General features: G+C 36.1%; 1 protein-coding gene across 1 annotated transcript in view; it reads left to right on the forward strand.

Moving 5' to 3' along the window:
- LOC141320452 (uncharacterized) overlaps window positions 1–7352 on the forward strand; it is an 83777-nt gene extending 76425 nt beyond the window's left edge. The window contains exon 5 of the mRNA XM_073833306.1: window positions 5289–7352. Within this exon, the coding sequence (XP_073689407.1) occupies window positions 5289–5922 (634 nt within the window). The 3' untranslated portion in view covers window positions 5923–7352. The remainder of the gene's footprint in view (window positions 1–5288) is intronic.
- Window positions 7353–18255: the final 10903 nt, after the last annotated feature.

The raw sequence follows: 18255 nt of genomic DNA on the forward strand, positions 1-18255 counted from the left end.
AAGACAGAGAAAATAAGTTGATTTGTAATAAAACATTGAATATAAATTAATTTCCATCAAGTTATATATAGTCCAATATAATAAGTAATTATAATGCTATTGACAATATATTTGTATGTCCAATTAAAGAAGGAACACTATATATATATATATATATATATATATATATATATATATATATATATATATATATATATATATTTTAATATTGTGCTTATAATAATACTAACATAAACACTCACAATTTACTTGAAAAAAGACATCTACATAAACCCTTGCTTGTACCCCGACGATTGAGTTAATCTGCATTATTACAGTTTACGTTACTTTCTGTGTAGTTGCCCACAACGCTTCGGTGACAGGACTTTGAAATAACAAACACTGAAAACAATAAAAGGCATGACTTACATGGCATCTAGCAAGCAAACTCTATCCAAGCTCCATGATTCGTAAGTTTATTTTATTTATTTTTTTCTTCATTTGAACGGCTTGTGAAAGATAAAATCAAATTTACTTTCATATCGGAAAAGATATTGCACATATTTGACAGTCGAGAACGGTCCAATCCCATGAGGACAAAATATATAAAAACAAGATTGATTGGCTAAGATCTAAAGTGGGAGGGTCTTGGGCGCAGTGCTCTGCGCCCCGAGGACAATCTGAAACAAGCCAATCAGAGCGCAGCCTCAAGTCACATGCGTTTCAAAAATTTACAGACCTAATAGACACCCATTTGGCCGGCGTCCCGCATACACAAACAAACGAAAAACAGTTTAGATTTTTTTTATATTTAACAGGTACCTAGAATGAAATGCTCTGTTATTAGCTTATTTGGAAGCTTCATGAATATTAATGAGCTCTGCTCTGATTGGCTGTTTCACAGAGCTGCTCATCTCTATAGCGGGTACACTATATTTAATTAGGAGCTCTAGCCGCTTTTAATATGTGGTTTGTTGAATCTGCCGTTTTGAATCTTAGTCTGATTACTGTGATGCATGTGCTCTGTGTAAAGTTATCATGCAGAAGAGAGTGCTTCTTACCACACACGTTCAGCTGTATGTCAGTGATACTCAAGATCTGTAAATCATTCGCCATCATCAGGCAGTTATTTCTCCATCATTCACCATCATCAGCGCAGTCATGTATGTTTATGTGGTAAGTGAAATCCTATGTATTGCAATGTAACAGGCTAGCGCTAGCATTAAGCTAACCGTGTCCCTTCAGTGGCTTGCCTTGTTTTACTGATGTGCTGACGATACTGATGATTGGGCGATGCAAATGTTGGGGGCGTAACTATTAACGAACCCAGGAAAGTTTCGTAACAGTCGGTGTTATGTTGGAATTGACCTTTTTTTCGGTGGTCTTTTGCAAATACTAGATTTATATAAGGAGGAGGAAACAATGGTGTTTGAGACTCATGGTATGTCATGTCCATGTACTGAACTGTTATTATTTAACTATGCCCAGGTAAATTCAGTTTTCCATTCTATGGCACCTTTAAACCGGGTCCCTGAGTGGAAACATAAGAAAATGACACTCATGTGGTTTCGTGTGTACAGTGAATCTGTATATTTTCTAAAATGATAATGTCATCAGCCAATGTCTCGCCCCTAGTCAGACACCGCTACTTCACATAACAAAAACATGAACAAACATTGAATGATTGTCTTTTTATTTACTAACATTAACACAGATTAATAAATGTATTGTTTCATGTTTTTTTTTTTTTGGTATACTGCGTGCAAGGTTTATGGGCACTGCCAAAAGTTTCTTTTCAATTTTTAGTGTATCTCTGTGGCAGAATTAATGCGCTACATATTTATCTGGCATATATACTACATAGTTTTGTGTCAGTTTCATGTGGTCGCAGATATTTCTTGAGATGAGGGGGAAAAAAAGATTGAATAGAGAAAGCTCTGACATTGTGTGGATGTAGCCAAACTTTTTACTTGGACAAATGGATGATTGATTTAGGTGTCCAAAGGACAAGCACATATCAAGGCTTAATGTTGAGCTCTGGGGGCTGTTTTAAAAGAGACACTCAGAAAACCTGGGATTTAAGTCCAAAACGTGATCTGAAAAAAATCTAACAAATCAATCAGGGTTTAAGTTGTACCAAAAATGACCATTTAAGTTAGGTTATTAGTGACTAATAAACTATCTCACTAATTTGATCCAGGTTGAGTTAGTCAAGATAATTTAATATGCATGCTTCTGAAGCAGTCCCTAGTGTCAATTATAGATCAAATTGATCCACCATGGCAAATATATTTGTACCATTATATATATTTGAGATGTTGTGTTTTCCTCAGTGTATATTCTTCATAAGAATATGTAAATGTTAGAAAGTCATACAACCATCCACTTTGTTGTCAGGAGTGGACGAGGTATACACATGTAAACAAGTGCTGACACAATATAATAGTAGTTTAGTAAGTTCTGAAGAAAAACATACATTTGGTTAAAATATGTGTTGTTGGACATTAAATGTGACATATATTATAAACTATAATGTAAGTGTAATTTTTATCATAGCAATAAATGTAAATCAATTGTAAGCTGACTAATACAGTCCTAATTACTTCCTCAAATGAATAAATGTATTTTCCTCTTCCCAGTTAAAATGTAGGCTGTTTTCTATCATTTCATTTTTAATTTAGTCTTTCAAAGACTGGAGATAGAAGGTACAGCTGTCATAAAACCAGAGAGAAAGGCTGTAAAATCAGTGCATTCCTATTGGTCATTGTTAAAGGACTCAGCTTAGCCTGTCTGTTTGCCTTTGGACCAGGTTAGTTTAACAGCATTATGCCGAGTTCAGACTGCATGATTTTAGCCCCGATTTTGACTCGCCGACAGGTTTTGAGAAATTGCCGACAAATGCCCAAAATCACAGGCAAATCTTGTGCTCGTTCACGCGAGTGACAATCACACCGTGTGAACTATCAAAGACGCAATCTGAGAGAATCGCAGACGAGTCGCCGACACCCACGAGATATTTGGCATGCTAAATATCTGGACCTGCCGTGTGAAAGGTGATCTGACTGAAAATGACATCAGCGATTAGCTACAGCCAATGAGAGAGCAACATCCAGGCCAGCGGGAAGTTGGGGGACCAGTTACGAAGGTATAGACCACAATATCAACAAGCATTGTTTTGGCTTCTTTTCTTTTCGCTGCAGATGAGTGCACATGCAATTTGTATGACAAGATTCTTGTGGGCTGCCATTTTTTTTTAATAATAATCCCAGTCTCACGTGAAAACTTGCACGACTGACCTCGCGTTGTTTCCATGTCATTTCTCGTGAGTGTTTGGTTGTGAGACGTAGTTTGCGGACCGGGACAAGGTTGTCAGTGATTCTTCCTATTGTAAAGTCAGGCAGTGTGAAACCTCCTGTCGCTGATCCATCGTGCAGCGTGAACACAGCAACGACAGAATACTACCCCAGATAGTCATGCAGTGTGAAAAGATCTGTGACACGATTGCTTTGAAAATCGTGCAGTCTGAACTCGGTATTTGTTGTGATTTCTGTGGAGTTTTGTTATTTATATGTTTAATTAAATGTTTAATGATTAAATTTACTTTAAACTAGAGCTACCAAATTTGCAAGTTACACTTTAGCAGCCCAATATTGTAGTGCCTCTTTAAGAGAGGAGTGTGCTGTGAGCACATGTGACCGGTATTTACTACGTGAAAAGGAAGCGTGAGATTCATTCAGTTTGTAATAACTTTCAACCCGGTGTGCAGCCACTTGGTAAACTCATTTAATCTCAAATGTTTTCTTGTCTACTTTAATGATGTATGCTTTATGTTGTCTGCTGTCGCAATGCTATGTTGTTGTATTGTGTTTATGTCCGTTGCACGTTAAAGATAACGCTATTTCACAATTCTCCGGTAGATCAAAGCAGATTTGTTTACTGATAGAGATAGACGTGGTGGCGAAGCCGTGGGATTAACATTTAGATTCATAACATTACTATACTATACGTGTTCATTTGTATTTACTTTATTTAGTTTTATAATGTTTGATGAAGTAGGAATCGCGGACTTCCTGGTTTGCCGATTGCATGCATTTTGCATAGAGTTGTGGTAGGACTTGAGTTGATGCATAATGTTTGAAGTGTGAATTGTGTACGTTTAAATTATGAAATTAGTTTTATTATTATAGTATATTAATATTATTTATATTTGTATTTTGATTAATGTTATTTATTGTTATTGGGCTGTTGAGTTAAACAAGGGGCTGGTTGTAGTATGTACATGGAAATTGAAACGTTTGCATTTCTTGTTTTTTCAGGTTTATTACTGGTTATCCTTTTTGAGCTAAAAATAAATAAACAAATGTGGAATACAGAGTAATATCCTCTTTGTACACGGGGTTGCCCTTTCCGAGGGAAGAAAACGGAACAGTATTAGTTGCCCTGTGCTCCGTGTCTTAGAGTTTGCACTTGACTAACTAGGGCGCAGGTCAGGAAGCAGACAGACTGGCTAAACCGACCGTCTGCTAGCCACCTCACATCAGAAATCAGATAATTCTCAGCATATAGAGATCCCTTTACCTAGATATCACACTATAGAGAATGTGTCTGTTCCTCGAGCTAGAAAATACAAAAAAACACCCAAACCAAATTAAGAGTAACAATTTAACTGATGTTCAACAAATAAAAAAATGTATATAATACAGAGAAACAAATGATAAAGCTTGGCTTATTAAATATCAAATTTGAAATGAATTGGTTGATTATCTGATTGTGCTCCTCCCGAACCTTGTAAATAAAATATAATTTGGGGAGTTTCTCCTCTTTCTTTTTTCCTAGCCTCTCTCTAAATGTCTCCCCAGGAGACATCAAATGGGTATATAATAGTTGAGAGCAGTCTATATACATTTCCGAGATTTATTTAATTGTATAACAGCCACCTTAATCTCTGTAGGATACCGACCAACTAGGATCAGGTTTGGACGCCCCTGGTAGCATCTAGCATTCATGCATTACATATCTACAAGTTGTGATGTTAATTGCTTTGTGCCATTAAACTGAGGTTAACTTTTAAATTTTTGTATTTCCACCTTAGACCTAACAGCGCTGAAAGAGGAGAGAGAAGAACTGAATGAAACTGAAGAGAAAGATCAGTTTGAAAATCTTCAATTTGTATCTGGAGAAAAGTCTTTTTGTTTCTTAGAGTCTGAAAAGACTTCTAAACAAGAAAGAGCACAAAAGACAGGAACTATGAGTAGTTTAATTTTCTGTCAGTGTGGTAAGAGTTTCAAACAACAAGGACACCTTAAAAGGCACATGAGGATTCACACTGGAGTGAAGCCTTACTCATGCCAACAGTGTGGAAAAAGTTTTACTCGTAAAGGATGCCTTAACAGACACCTGAGATTTCACACTGGAGAGAAGCCTTACTCATGCAAACAGTGTGGAAAGAGTTTCAAACAACAAGGATACATTAAAATGCACATGAGAGTTCACACTGGAGAGAAACCTTACTCATGCAAACAGTGCGGAAAAAGTTTCACTCGTAAAGGATGCATTAACAGACACATGAGATTTCACACTGGAGAGAAGCCTTTCACATGCAAACAGTGTGGAAAGAGTTTCAGTCAACGAGGAGGCCTTGAAAGTCACATGAAAATGTGCAATAGAGAAAAGCCTTACAGATCCCCTCAGTCTGAAAAGAGGTTGAATGAAAGTGGAAACTTTAAAGTTCACCAGACAATTCACATTACAGGGAGCCTTTTTACCTGCCAACAGTGTGGAAAGTGTTTCACTCATAAAAGATACCTTAACATTCACATGAGAATTCACTCTGGAGAGAAGCCTTACACGTGCAACCAGTGTGGAAACAGTTTCAGTCAAAAAGGAAGTCTTAACAGGCACATGAAGATTCACATTGAAGAGAATCCTAAAAGATCCCCTTAGCATGGACAGAGTTTCAAACAAAATGTCTAGAAAGGACAGTTCCGGTCCTTGATTCTGATTGGCCACAATCAAACCTGTTGTAAATTACTCTATGACCTCACCTCTTTGTTTCTTGGCAACTACATTGTTTCAACCACGATTACAGTTGAGGTCAAAAGTTTATATTACCCTTGTCAAAACAATCCTAAAGGATTCCAATAAGAATCCTATACAGGGCTCCTACAATGACATCAATTCTAATTCACACTTTAAAGCAATGTGTTTTGTCCATGGTACACTTTACAGTGCCAACTAGCTATATTGTGTTTGACTGAGCTTAAAGGGATAATTCACCCAAAAATGAAAATTTGATGTTTATCTGCTTACCCTGAAGAAGGTTTTTATTAATCAGATTTAAGTATAATCAATGTAACTATAAGCAATTTATCAGATCAAGTATAATCAATGTAACTATAGCCATTTATGCATCAAGCTACTATTATAATCATGTATTGCCTGTGTATATCACAAGACCTTTATCACAAGGTCTTCTGGAAAGGAACAGACATATGTCACAAGGCCTTTATCACAAGGTCTGATGGAAATGAACAGACATACACTGTATATCTGCATCACAAGGTTGTAGCCCTCTGGAACTATATGTAAATCTATGTATGGAACACGCCTAGAAGAAAAAAACTCTATAAAATGAGGATATGAACAAGGGCTCGGGAGATTCTCCTGCAGGGTCTCTCGGCTTTGTTACTTTGTTAATAAAGTCTCATCTTTTGGCATCAAAACCCTAGACCCCAGAATGTTTCTTCAAAATGGGGAAAAAGGGAAACCACTACATATTGGCGTCACGAACAGGATGGAGAGGAGCACAGGTGGAAGACCATTTTGGGCTGTCTGGACTGAGCAACGCAAACAGTGGCCACTAAAAAAAGGTAGGCAGTTTTTGCTTGCATAATTAGTTTGTGTTGTTCAGCCGGGTCTGCCCGGGATGGTAAGAACACTCAGATATTTGCTCTTCCAAATTTAAAAGAACAAAAAAGGGGTTTTGATTCCAAAAGAACTAAATGCATGCATTGATCTGTGTTTTCTGTTGTTTTGGTTTTGAGAAGAATAGGGAATACAGATTTTAATTTTTTTATAAATGTAAAGTTTATGTTAGATGATTAAAGTGTTAAAAGAGAAGTCCTAGTCAAAAGACCTACAAGAGGTAGGCATTAAATCCTGCAAGGGTTGCCTTCATTGTGTAGAGGAAGTGAATCAATGAGACAGAGCGCAAACTTGCCAGATTGTTCCTTGTGTGGAGGAAGTGTATCAGGGAATATTAAGTTGTATTTTTAAGTGTATTTGATTTGTTTTGTGTAAGAGCTGAATATGATCTGTGTTTATTGTTAAGTGGGCCTTGAGGATAGCAATAAACGTGAAGCAGATAAAGTAAAGTCCTATGGATACCGCTCTTTTATAGAGGTCTGCACGGATAGGCAAAGAAAGTCCTATGGATACCGCTCTGTAGAGGAGTTAGGAAGTTACAGAGGTCTGCACAGATAGGCAAAAATCCTTCAGAGTACTGCTTTTTTACTGTTTTTTTTTTTAAAGTTTCAGTGAAAGAGCAAGTGAACTGATAGGTCACTCAAGAGGAGTGTAGAGTAGAGCATTCTGTGTAAATATATGTGTCATTGTCTGTCTGTGTGAGTGTGAGTGATTGTGGTTAAAGGAGAAAATAATCGCCGTAAAAAGATGTGTGCCCCTCCTGTAAGGCAAGGCAAGGCAAGTTTATTTATAGCACATTTCATACACAATGGTAATTCAAAGTGCTGTACATGAAAGGAATTAAAATCATAATATGTGACCCTGGATCACAAAACCAGTCATAAGGGTCAATTTGTGAAACTTTATACATTTATACATAAACTGAAAGCTGAATAAATATGCTTTTCAATGATGTATGGTTTGTTAGGATAGGGCAATATCAGGTTGAGATACAACAAAAATCTGTAATCTGAAGGTGAAAAACAACAACAAAAAAGCTAAATATTGAGAAAATAGCCTTTGAAGTTGTTGAAGTTCTTCTTAATGCATATTAATCAAAAATTAAGTTTTGATAAAATATCTTCATGAAACATGATCTTTATTTAATATCCTAATGATTTTTAGCATAAAAGAAAAATCTGTAATTTTAACCTATACAATGTATTTTTGGTTATTGCTACAAATATACCTGTGCTACTTAAGACTGGTTTAGTAGTACAGGGTCACATTTCATAAAAATTATGAAAATTAATAATAATAATCACAACAATAAATCAGAGAATTTAAGAACATTTAAGAGGATTTAAAATTTGATTTAAAATTAACTAACACAGTAAAAATGATTATACATAAAATAATGCAATCTGTTCGGACGTAGCACAGTGCTCATTCAATAAATGCACAACTAAACAGATGAGTTTTGAAGAGGTACCATCACTTGAGTGTGGTCAGGTTGCAGAGAGAGCCCTAAATAACTAATAAGTAAAAATTTGGATTTATATACATTTTATTTTAAAAAGTATGCAAGACATAGGCTAGATTTAGCTAATTATTATAGTAAGAGCTTAATTAAAATAATTTGTTTAATTAATTGAAATAATTTGTTATTTAATGAATAATTTTATGAATAAATAAGATTGCACGTGCTTAAGAACTTTATATTTATAACTGAAGACGTCTAATATTTGAATCTCGTTATCCCTGGGAGACAGTATGGAAGTTAATCCATTACAGAGTTTCAGAGATTTGGGGTTGAATTAACTAAAAGACAACTTGTGTTATGCAATGTAGAATAAGAACAAGATTGGGTGACCAAGTTAATAGAAATTATGATTTAAAGGCCATAGACATTTTACAACAGTAAGGGAACTTGGTGAATAAATATATGCTGATAGGGAAAAATTAATTCACCATTACAAGATTATTCTGAACAACCTATGTGAATTTAAAAGAAAAGTTAGAATGGAAATCTTTGTTTCACAATATGCATGCCATGCTGTTGTAGAAAGAAGAAGGATCATTTTGTTTTATTGTTGTTTACTTAGATAATAAAGAGAGCTTTTTTTTGCATTTTGCAAAGAAGAAACTGCTTGCTATTTTCGCAACGAAGAACTTGCTTTACTAAAATAGAATATGGGAACTGTTGTTTTTAACCAGATGAAACTGACCATTGAAAGATTTGGCTGAAAATTAAATTTAGTTAGAGCTGATTGCTCAGACACAATTGACGAGTTTACTAAGATTCAATTTGATTAATGCAGTCTCTTGAGTGTTAAAATTTCAGATGACTTCTGGAACAGTGCCTTGACAAAGGGAAGCAAAGAACGGGAGTCTGTCTAACACTGTGGTGAAGATGCAAAGACAAGGCTGTGGAGAGAAGAAGAGGGAGTGGCTGATAGACTTTCAACCCCCCTCCTGAAAGAGGACTGCACACTCCGGCATGGAGAAAGGCTGACTTAAAGCAGGAAAAGGTGAATCTTTCACTTGAGACTTTTCCTGAGGATGAAGACAACATCCGGAAATGCAAAACTCTGGTATGATCAATCAAAAGCCAGACTGAGGAAAAGCAGAGAAACAAAGGAGACCATACACCACCACAACATCAGGCCTTTGACTGCCATCACAAGCTGACGAACCAGTGCAACAGCTGAAGAGCTTCAACAGACTGATGATCTACAGAAAAGAACTTCCATCACTGCTATCACGTGCACAGGTGCTGCATACCTAATGATCACTATAGAGACTGCTTCAATTTTTGTTATTTATTTTATTAACTTAATATTGATTATTTACTGGTCTTACAGCAGTTCTTTAAATTCTGTGTTCTAACTAACATTCTTGATCTGCTTTTCATTAGGTACCAGTCCAACCTTATGTCTTAAAGAAAAAGGAATTTTTTACAGAAAAAGTGGGGGCTTACTCACTAATCAGATAAAAATGGAGCTGGATTTGGCATAGAGAGGGCTATTTCAATAACCAACTAGGGGAAATGTAGAACTGACTTAATAATAATTCAGAACTTGTAAGGAAAAAAGGGGGGCAGACAAGATGTCTAATAGGAAAAATAGGGCTGATAAAATAAAATGTTGGTCACTCCATTTTGTTTAAGGGACATTTTGGAGCTAGATTGGAAAAAATAATTACGATAAAATTCCAAAATCATAAAAATCACAAATGCTGTCATCACTGGGGGAAATGAGATAGAAATGTTGATATCCATGGATCCTAAATTGTGCAGAGATTTCTTATGCATGCTATTCTAGTAGAATCTCATGAGCAATACCAAGAAGTATATGAATAAAATTTAAAGTAGACAAACAAATGACATTTAACAAATTACAATTGGTTCTCAATTGCACAATGCCAAGGCCAATTATTTAAACTAAACAGTGTATTAGATTTTGTTGAGAGAAAAGGTTTACACAGCAGTGTTAGATAAACTTTGAGGACAGACGCTGCCCAGTTGCATAATATGATGTTTACAAACTCTGAGAAATACATCAAAAACTACACTTAGTAGAGTCTGATAACGGAAAAAAGCTTACGTTAGTCTATTCAAAATCGGTGGCTAAAATCATTAAGTTCACAATCTATTGAGGTTGCACAAAAATAAAAACTGATTTTAGCCAAAAAGAAGGGTGTGTGAATAGATGTGAAAAAGTATGAATGATGGTGTGTCATAGTGTGATATGGAGTGAAAGAGGGTGTCTGACGAGACACTGAGGCAAGTCAATTATTTTGCCCAAACAGAATTATACAAATTTTGAAATGTGGGCCCACAGGGCAAATTATGCCCAGTAAAATAATGATCATGGATGAATCGGTTAAGTTTCCTGGTCTGCACATTATTGTTGTGGCAGAAAGAAAAACAGTGCCACAACTGTGCAGCGTATTGCATGGGAAGGCAAAGCAAGCAAGCTTGCTCTGTCCACCCCACAGCTAACTTTCTTTTCTACAAACATGTAGCATAATCTGTGGCAAAATGAAATGAAATGATGTTTTTCAGGATGTTAACATGAATAAAGTGGGTTGAGTGTTTTCCAGGTTGAAAACATGCTATTGAACAAGATAGGCCTAAAATTAGTTCCATGATAGTGGGACGCAGAGATAACTGAATTTGCAAATTGTTGAGAATAAATTGGAAATTAATTAAAAATAGTAACAACTCTATTAATGTTATAAAATCAAATTTTTAGTGTAAGAATGGGTATTAGCCCTGTCCATTGTATTGATAGCAATGGGTATGAGAGCCCAGGGGCCAGGACAGCCCTTAACCCACATGACATTTCCACAGGTCACACCAAGAAGGACGACTGGCCACCAGATGGAAAAATGAGCTTGCCTGATATCACTAACAAAAATTCTGAAGGTTTCTATTTACAGGTAACAGCACTATCAAGGCCAGGGAATGGTTGATAAGAACCAGTGAGGATGCCGTTATGATCTCAAGGGAGAATCTTACATCAGCAACATGGTTGCAGAGTGACACCTGCGAGAAGGAAAGACGAAGACAGAGAATGAAGCAGAGAAATAACTTTTAATATTAGAAGGATTATGTAGGCAGGATCTTTTTACTTCTCCCCTAAAGTCAAGTGTGTATGTGGGGAGAGAAGAGTTTTGGTTCTGTAGCTCCGCCAAAGTGCTGTTCCATAATCTGGTCATTGGTAATAAAACAATGTGTTTTACCTTAGTCACTAGATAGTGATACCGAATTGTGAAGCTGCACTCTGGGTAAAGACATGCAAAGGTGAGACTTAGTAAGTCTCAAAGGGGGAATGTTGAGATATCAAATCAAATCATAAGTATCCAAAATCAGGATTCCAATGCTCAATGAAATATGACCCCTTGAGAAAGGCAGACATAAAAAAAGAATGGCAAGAAGGAACCAAATAACAAGAAATTGAAATGATCTCACAATACATCATAATAGGGAAACAGGGAGCAGCCTTGAAAATATCTGAAAATGAGTTCATAAAGAGATGATTCAAGGTGAGCGATTCCACACCTCATATCTCTTTATATGTATGAAAAAATTGGGAAGCAAAGGATCTACTGTAGGACCAATGATAAAAAAGCTGAACAGAGTAAATGGGAACATACAATGAATCCATTGATTTTTCAGTCTGCAGACAAGAACTACATAAAGATGTAGTGTGGTACGTCTTTGCTAGGCATTCCTCAAGAGGTAGTCATTAACCAGAAGTCACAAATGCAAATGATGTCAGCACCAGAGCCAGACAACATTACTACGAACTTTTACAGGAAGTTGAACATCAAGTGCCATCCGAGCTATGGTCTAGCACTAAGCTTAATTGGGTTGATGCTTTACCTCTTGCCCTAATGAGCTATCGCATGCAAACTAACAGAAAAACGCATCTAACACCGCATGAAATGCTTACTGGTCGACCTATGCCTGTTCCATGTGGCAGAGGCCCATACATGGGACCCCCATTAGAACAATTACAAATGGAATTAAGAGAATACATGAAAAACTAACTGTTATCCATAAAGCTATTTGTGTGCAGGAACAGAGAAAGGAGCCAAGTGAGGAGACGGAAACCACCTGTCCAATTACCCCAGGAGATCAGGTCTATCTAAGGGTATTCAGAAGGAAATGGAATGAACCGAGAAGGGAAGGACCTCATAAAGTGACAGCAGCTACTTCAACAGCAGTCCACGTGGAAGGAAGCAACACCTGGTATCATTTGAACCACTGCACAAGAGATCCTAAAGAAAGAACAAGAACGGGAGAAAACAGATCGGAAACAGATCAGCAAGAAAGTCCAATAGTTGAAAAACAGTGAAGTGCAAAACGTGGCAGGAGTTGAACAGAACAATAATTCTGACAATATGCCTGATCATCAGATGCTCTACAGGTTCAAGTCCACTTTAACACCACAATTCCAGATGCCATCACTCAAATGGTCAACCACGCTTCCCCACAATTTACTTTTCAGCTCTCAGTTGAACCCGGTAGTGGAACTAACCTAATCCAAGAAGAGCAAGGATTGGGTGAGAAGCAAACAATATCAAGGCAAAATAGACACATTGTGAGTGATAACCAGAATATAAGTTATGGAGAAACGAGCAATTGAGATATCTTATGGGAAAAAGCAGAAGACAATGATTGGTATAAATGGGTAAATTTTACAGCAGAAAAAGAAAAATGGAAAACTGCGTAGTCTGCTTTGAAGCAAAAGCAATTTTATATATTGTACCAACACCCATCCACAGTTCCAGTTGTAGAATATTTTATGATGAATGGTTTGAAAAGTGTCCAGGAATATCAAATGTCATGGGCTTAGGTGTAGTAAAATTAGGAGGTAAATGTTTCAAAGAGAGAACCAGACAGCTAAATACTTTCTCCAATCCACAACAAACTACAGGTTAGCAACTGAACAACAGTGGATATAATTGCCGTAATTGGCCAATATTACAGAAGGCGGCACAACAGCCACAATTAATGACAGATCAAGAATTTGAATGTTATAAAAAGAAGGGGAATATTGATGTAGGAAGATTCAAAGGAAAATGTAGTAAAATTTGGAAAATACCGCAATGTAAAGAAGACTATCTATAGATAAAGGAAGGCCCACCACCAATATTTGATGAAATTGATATTGCATTGGCAGACATATGGTGGATGTGTGGACCAGAATATGGCCTCTTGTCAACATTACCAGAAAACTGGTCAGGATTAAATACTAGGGTTATGCTAACACATAAAATAAGTTACATCGCTCTAGAAGAGGAAACAAAAAATAAAATGAAGAAAAGACCCAGGAGAGCCTATGAAACAGACCCTACAGTTTATATTGATTCAATTGGTCAACCTAGAGGAATACCCAATGAATTTAAAGTTAGAGATGAAATCAAATCAGGGTTTTAATCAATATTCAATTGGATTTCACAAAACAAAAATACAGAATGGATCAATTACATATATTATAATCAACAAATGTTATGTTTGGAGACCAATGTTGTACCTACATACCAAATAATACTGCACCTGGAGGTACATTTAGTGAAGTTATGGTTAATTTAAAGAGTTTAAGAACAGAAGTTAAAACAAATGCCGAAAGAGACAGTCAAACATGGGATTGGCTTGATTTGAAATTAGGAGCATGGTTTGCCAAATTGGGAATGTTCTTAGGAATTGCTATAATGATAGGAGGATTATTATTTTGCTGTGTATTATCAAAGAGACAGTTAAACAAATGGAAACGATAAAGTATCAAGGTGATGAAAAATTTAATCAAACTCAACATGAATGTTATCAGGACAGGCTTTACAAGACAGCATTAAGATGAGAGTTCAAATACCTCTAATGAAGATTAGGATTGTATCTATAATCTGAACCTTTGTATGGTGTGTTTTTTATTCTGTTTTGCATATTTTATTTCCTTTTATTCAGTTTTATTTAACTTATATCTACTCTGTATATATATATGTATATACATAACTGTGACAACCACAGGCAAGGCTCAACAAATTGCACGCACATGCTTTAAACAACTGTGGCCCTTTGTGTATGCAGTGGGAAGAGGTGGATTAAGGTGTCAGGGTCTTTTACTCCTTTCTAGTCAAATGTGAGGGGAGATGTTTGGCCCTGATACCCCTACAGAGTGCCGTGGCATGATTTAGGCCTTTGGTAACGAAACATAGTGACTTTGGTTAGTCACTGATTAGAAGTAACTAGAAAACCTGAATCATGGAACAGCACTATGGAGAAAGTGAGACGTAGAACGTCTCAAAGGGGGAATATGAAGAAGGTTTTTATTAATCAGATTTAAGTATAATCAATGTAACTATAAGCAATTTATCAGATCAAGTATAATCAATGTAACTATAGCCATTTATGCATCAAGCTACTATTATAATCATGTATTGCCTGTGTATATCACAAGACCTTTATCACAAGGTCTTCTGGAAAGGAACAGACATATGTCACAAGGCCTTTATCACAAGGTCTGATGGAAATGAACAGACATACATTGTATATCTGCATCACAAGGTTGTAGCCCTCTGGAACTATATGTAAATCTATGTATGGAACACGCCTAGAAGAAAAAAACTCTATAAAATGAGGATATGAACAAGGGCTCGGGAGATTCTCCTGCAGGGTCTCTCGGCTTTGTTACTTTGTTAATAAAGTCTCATCTTTTGGCATCAAAACCCTAGACCCCAGAATGTTTCTTCAAAATGGGGAAAAAGGGAAACCACTACAACCCCCAGGGCATCCAAGATGTCTTTCAAGGGAATCATATGCAATGAGAAAAGCAGAGGAGTGAATACTGAGTGTTGTTGGTCAGATGGTCAAGAACTAAATGGTGCTTATTCTTGTCCACAAATGCCAACATCATTTTCAAGCTCTTTTAGGGAAAAAAAAAAATTGGTTTCTAAATAGATCTTATAGCACTAGAATACAAATGCAACTTTGTTGAGCACAATTTTTGTGCTGTGATGGGAGTTAAAGAGGACCTGTTATGCCCCTTTTTCTCAAGTAGTCTTAGGTGTTTTGAACTGAATAAAGTCAGCATCACATTTGCAATTGTGCTAATATTCAGGAAAACAGGACATTTCTTCTTTAAGAGTTGCTTAAACACACCATATGGTATAAATATAGAAAATATAGTTGACAGCACTGGTTTTCAAAGACTGAGATGCTTTTTCAAGATAAGATTGTGCCTTAAAGCTGATCGGAGAGACAAGTTGCAAGTAAACAAAAAATTTAATTGGACTATGATGTTACATAATTTTGTATTTGTATTTTCATAATGCTCGGCTTTCTGATGCAATTTGCTTATTGAATAGTTACTCATATTTTGTATTTTAAATATGAAATTATGTTACATGTACTTTGTTACTCCCCAACCCTGGAGCGATATAATTAAATAGAAACCAAAAATGTAGATTTAATTAGAAAATCTTTCTTAATTGAATTCTGCTTTTAAATTCTCTAGCGTGAAGATAAACATGGCAGATAATGTTTTGTTTTTTTGTTTTTTAAGGAGCTGATTTTTTTTATAATTATATGGTAGTTGTGATAAAAGCATATATTTGTATAAAAAGTTATTTGTAACACATATGTGTGTGTGTGTGTGTGTGTGTGTGTGTGTGTGTGTGTGTGTGTGTGTGTGTGTGTGTGTGTGTGTTACAAATAACTGTTTTTAATTATGGCTATAATTAATGGCTAAAATTGGAAGGAAATGCATTTAATAGAGACAGATCATTAGCAGTATTTGTATCAGTGAGACTGGTCTTCATTAACAATTGGCTACTTGGTGAAAGATGCCAATAAGCCCCATATTTTAAATGTACAATGATTAAGTTGTTTTACATTAATTTGGAGATTCAATGTGAAACTATTGTCAAATTAGTATTGTCAGTTATTTTTTAATTGATTGACAGCACTAGTCTAAATTTTTGTTGTCTGTTGCTTTGTGCCATTAAACTGCTGTTTATTAATTTTTTCTTATTTCACCTCAGACCTGATGACTCTGAAAGTCAAGAACTCAATGAAACAGGAGAGAAATATCAAAATGAGAAACATAATTTTAAAACAGAAGAAAAATCAATTAGTTGCTCACAGAATAAAAAGACTTTCTCACCAGAAAAAAAAAAAAAACACAAAGTACAAACCTTAAAGGAACCGTATGTAGGATTGTGGCCAAAACTGGTACTGCAATCACTTTCAAAAAACTGTAGAACGGTGTATCCCCTCCCGCTCCCCCCTGACTCGGGGTTGCCAGCTAAGCTGCAGGAGTAGGCTGCAACAAGGAGCTTCCAATGGCAAGTGACGAGTCCTACACAGAAATTTGTTTTTCTTCTGTTAATTATGTTTATGCTTCACAAGAGATGTTTTGCGAAGTAATTCTGTATCGCAAAAATTTACAGATGGCGATTAGCCAAATATTTCGTAAAGATGTACTGTAATACCACATTTCAGTCGGAACATAGATTGTTTTCATACCCTGCTAGTGGTGCGATATAAAGCTTTTTATGAACGCATTTAGCACGGCCGACCGTGGGAAATCCACTGTGTACGGAAGCAAAGTTAGCCAAACATAGATGAATCTTACTTGTCCAGGAGAAAATTACCAACGATGGCGTCTATCTTCAAATTCTTCTCCGTTTTCAGCCGTCTCCATCTTTCAAAGGCATCTCCTATACAAATCCTTGTTTTATTTCGGACTTTGTCACGACGTATTTCGGATTCATAACGACGGATCACAAAACTCTACTGATTTCGTGATTGCTAGATAGCTGGAGGGTGGAGCCTCAGACCAAAACACAAAATGACAACGATAACATCAGTTGAGGGCTGCAACTCTCACTTTTAAATGACAATATCCTGGCCACACCACTGTTGTCAGTGATATAAGTATTTGAAATGAACATGATTTCTTAATGTCTAGTGACATGTCAGGGCCATTTTATGATTAACTGACATAAATTTCTTACATACGGTTCCTTTAATTCTAACATGAGAATTCAGACTGGAGAGAGACCTTACAGCTGCCAACAGTGTGGGAAGAGTTTCTCACGAAATGGAGATCTTAAGACTCACATGAAATTTACATTGAAAAGAAGCTGTTAATATGCCCTCAGTGTGGAAAGAGTTTTACAAATAAATATAACCTTACTGTCCATATGAGAACTCACACTGGAGAGAAGCCTTTTACCTGCTCTCAGTGTGAAAAGAGATTTATGTGGAAAAGAACCCTTACTGTCCACATGAGCATTCACACTGGAGAGAAACCTTACACCTGCGAACAGTGTGGAAAGAGTTTCATGTATAAAGTAAACTTTAAGATTCACATGACAGTTCACACTGGAGAGAAACCGTACAAGTGAAATCATATTTTCGAACGGTATATCAAAAGAAAGAGTTAGCTCTTATAAATACCTAGGTATTTGGATTGACGAGAGATTAACCTTTGATATACACATTGACAAGTTACTAAAAAAGCTCAGGCCGAAATTAGATTTTTTATATCGGTTAAAAAATGTTTTCCTTGTAAGGCTCGTAAGAAATTAGTAGAGAGTACATTTTTGTCTATACTTGATTACGGTGACCATATATATATATATGCATGCATCTGTTACTTTATTGAGAAAACTAGATTCTGTTTATCATGCAGCAATACGCTTTGTCACAGGTGCAGACTCACGGACGCATCACTGTATGTTGTACAATTCCTTAGACTGGTTATCTCTATATCAAAAGGAGAAAATTACATTTGTATTTATTTATTTTAAAGGCTCTTTTAGGTAAACTACCATCTTATCTTTCTAATTTGTTAAGATTTC

The sequence above is a fragment of the Garra rufa genome, chromosome 1 (genome assembly GCF_049309525.1).
Source record: "Garra rufa chromosome 1, GarRuf1.0, whole genome shotgun sequence".
In the NCBI taxonomy this organism is placed as follows: Eukaryota; Metazoa; Chordata; class Actinopteri; order Cypriniformes; family Cyprinidae; genus Garra; species Garra rufa.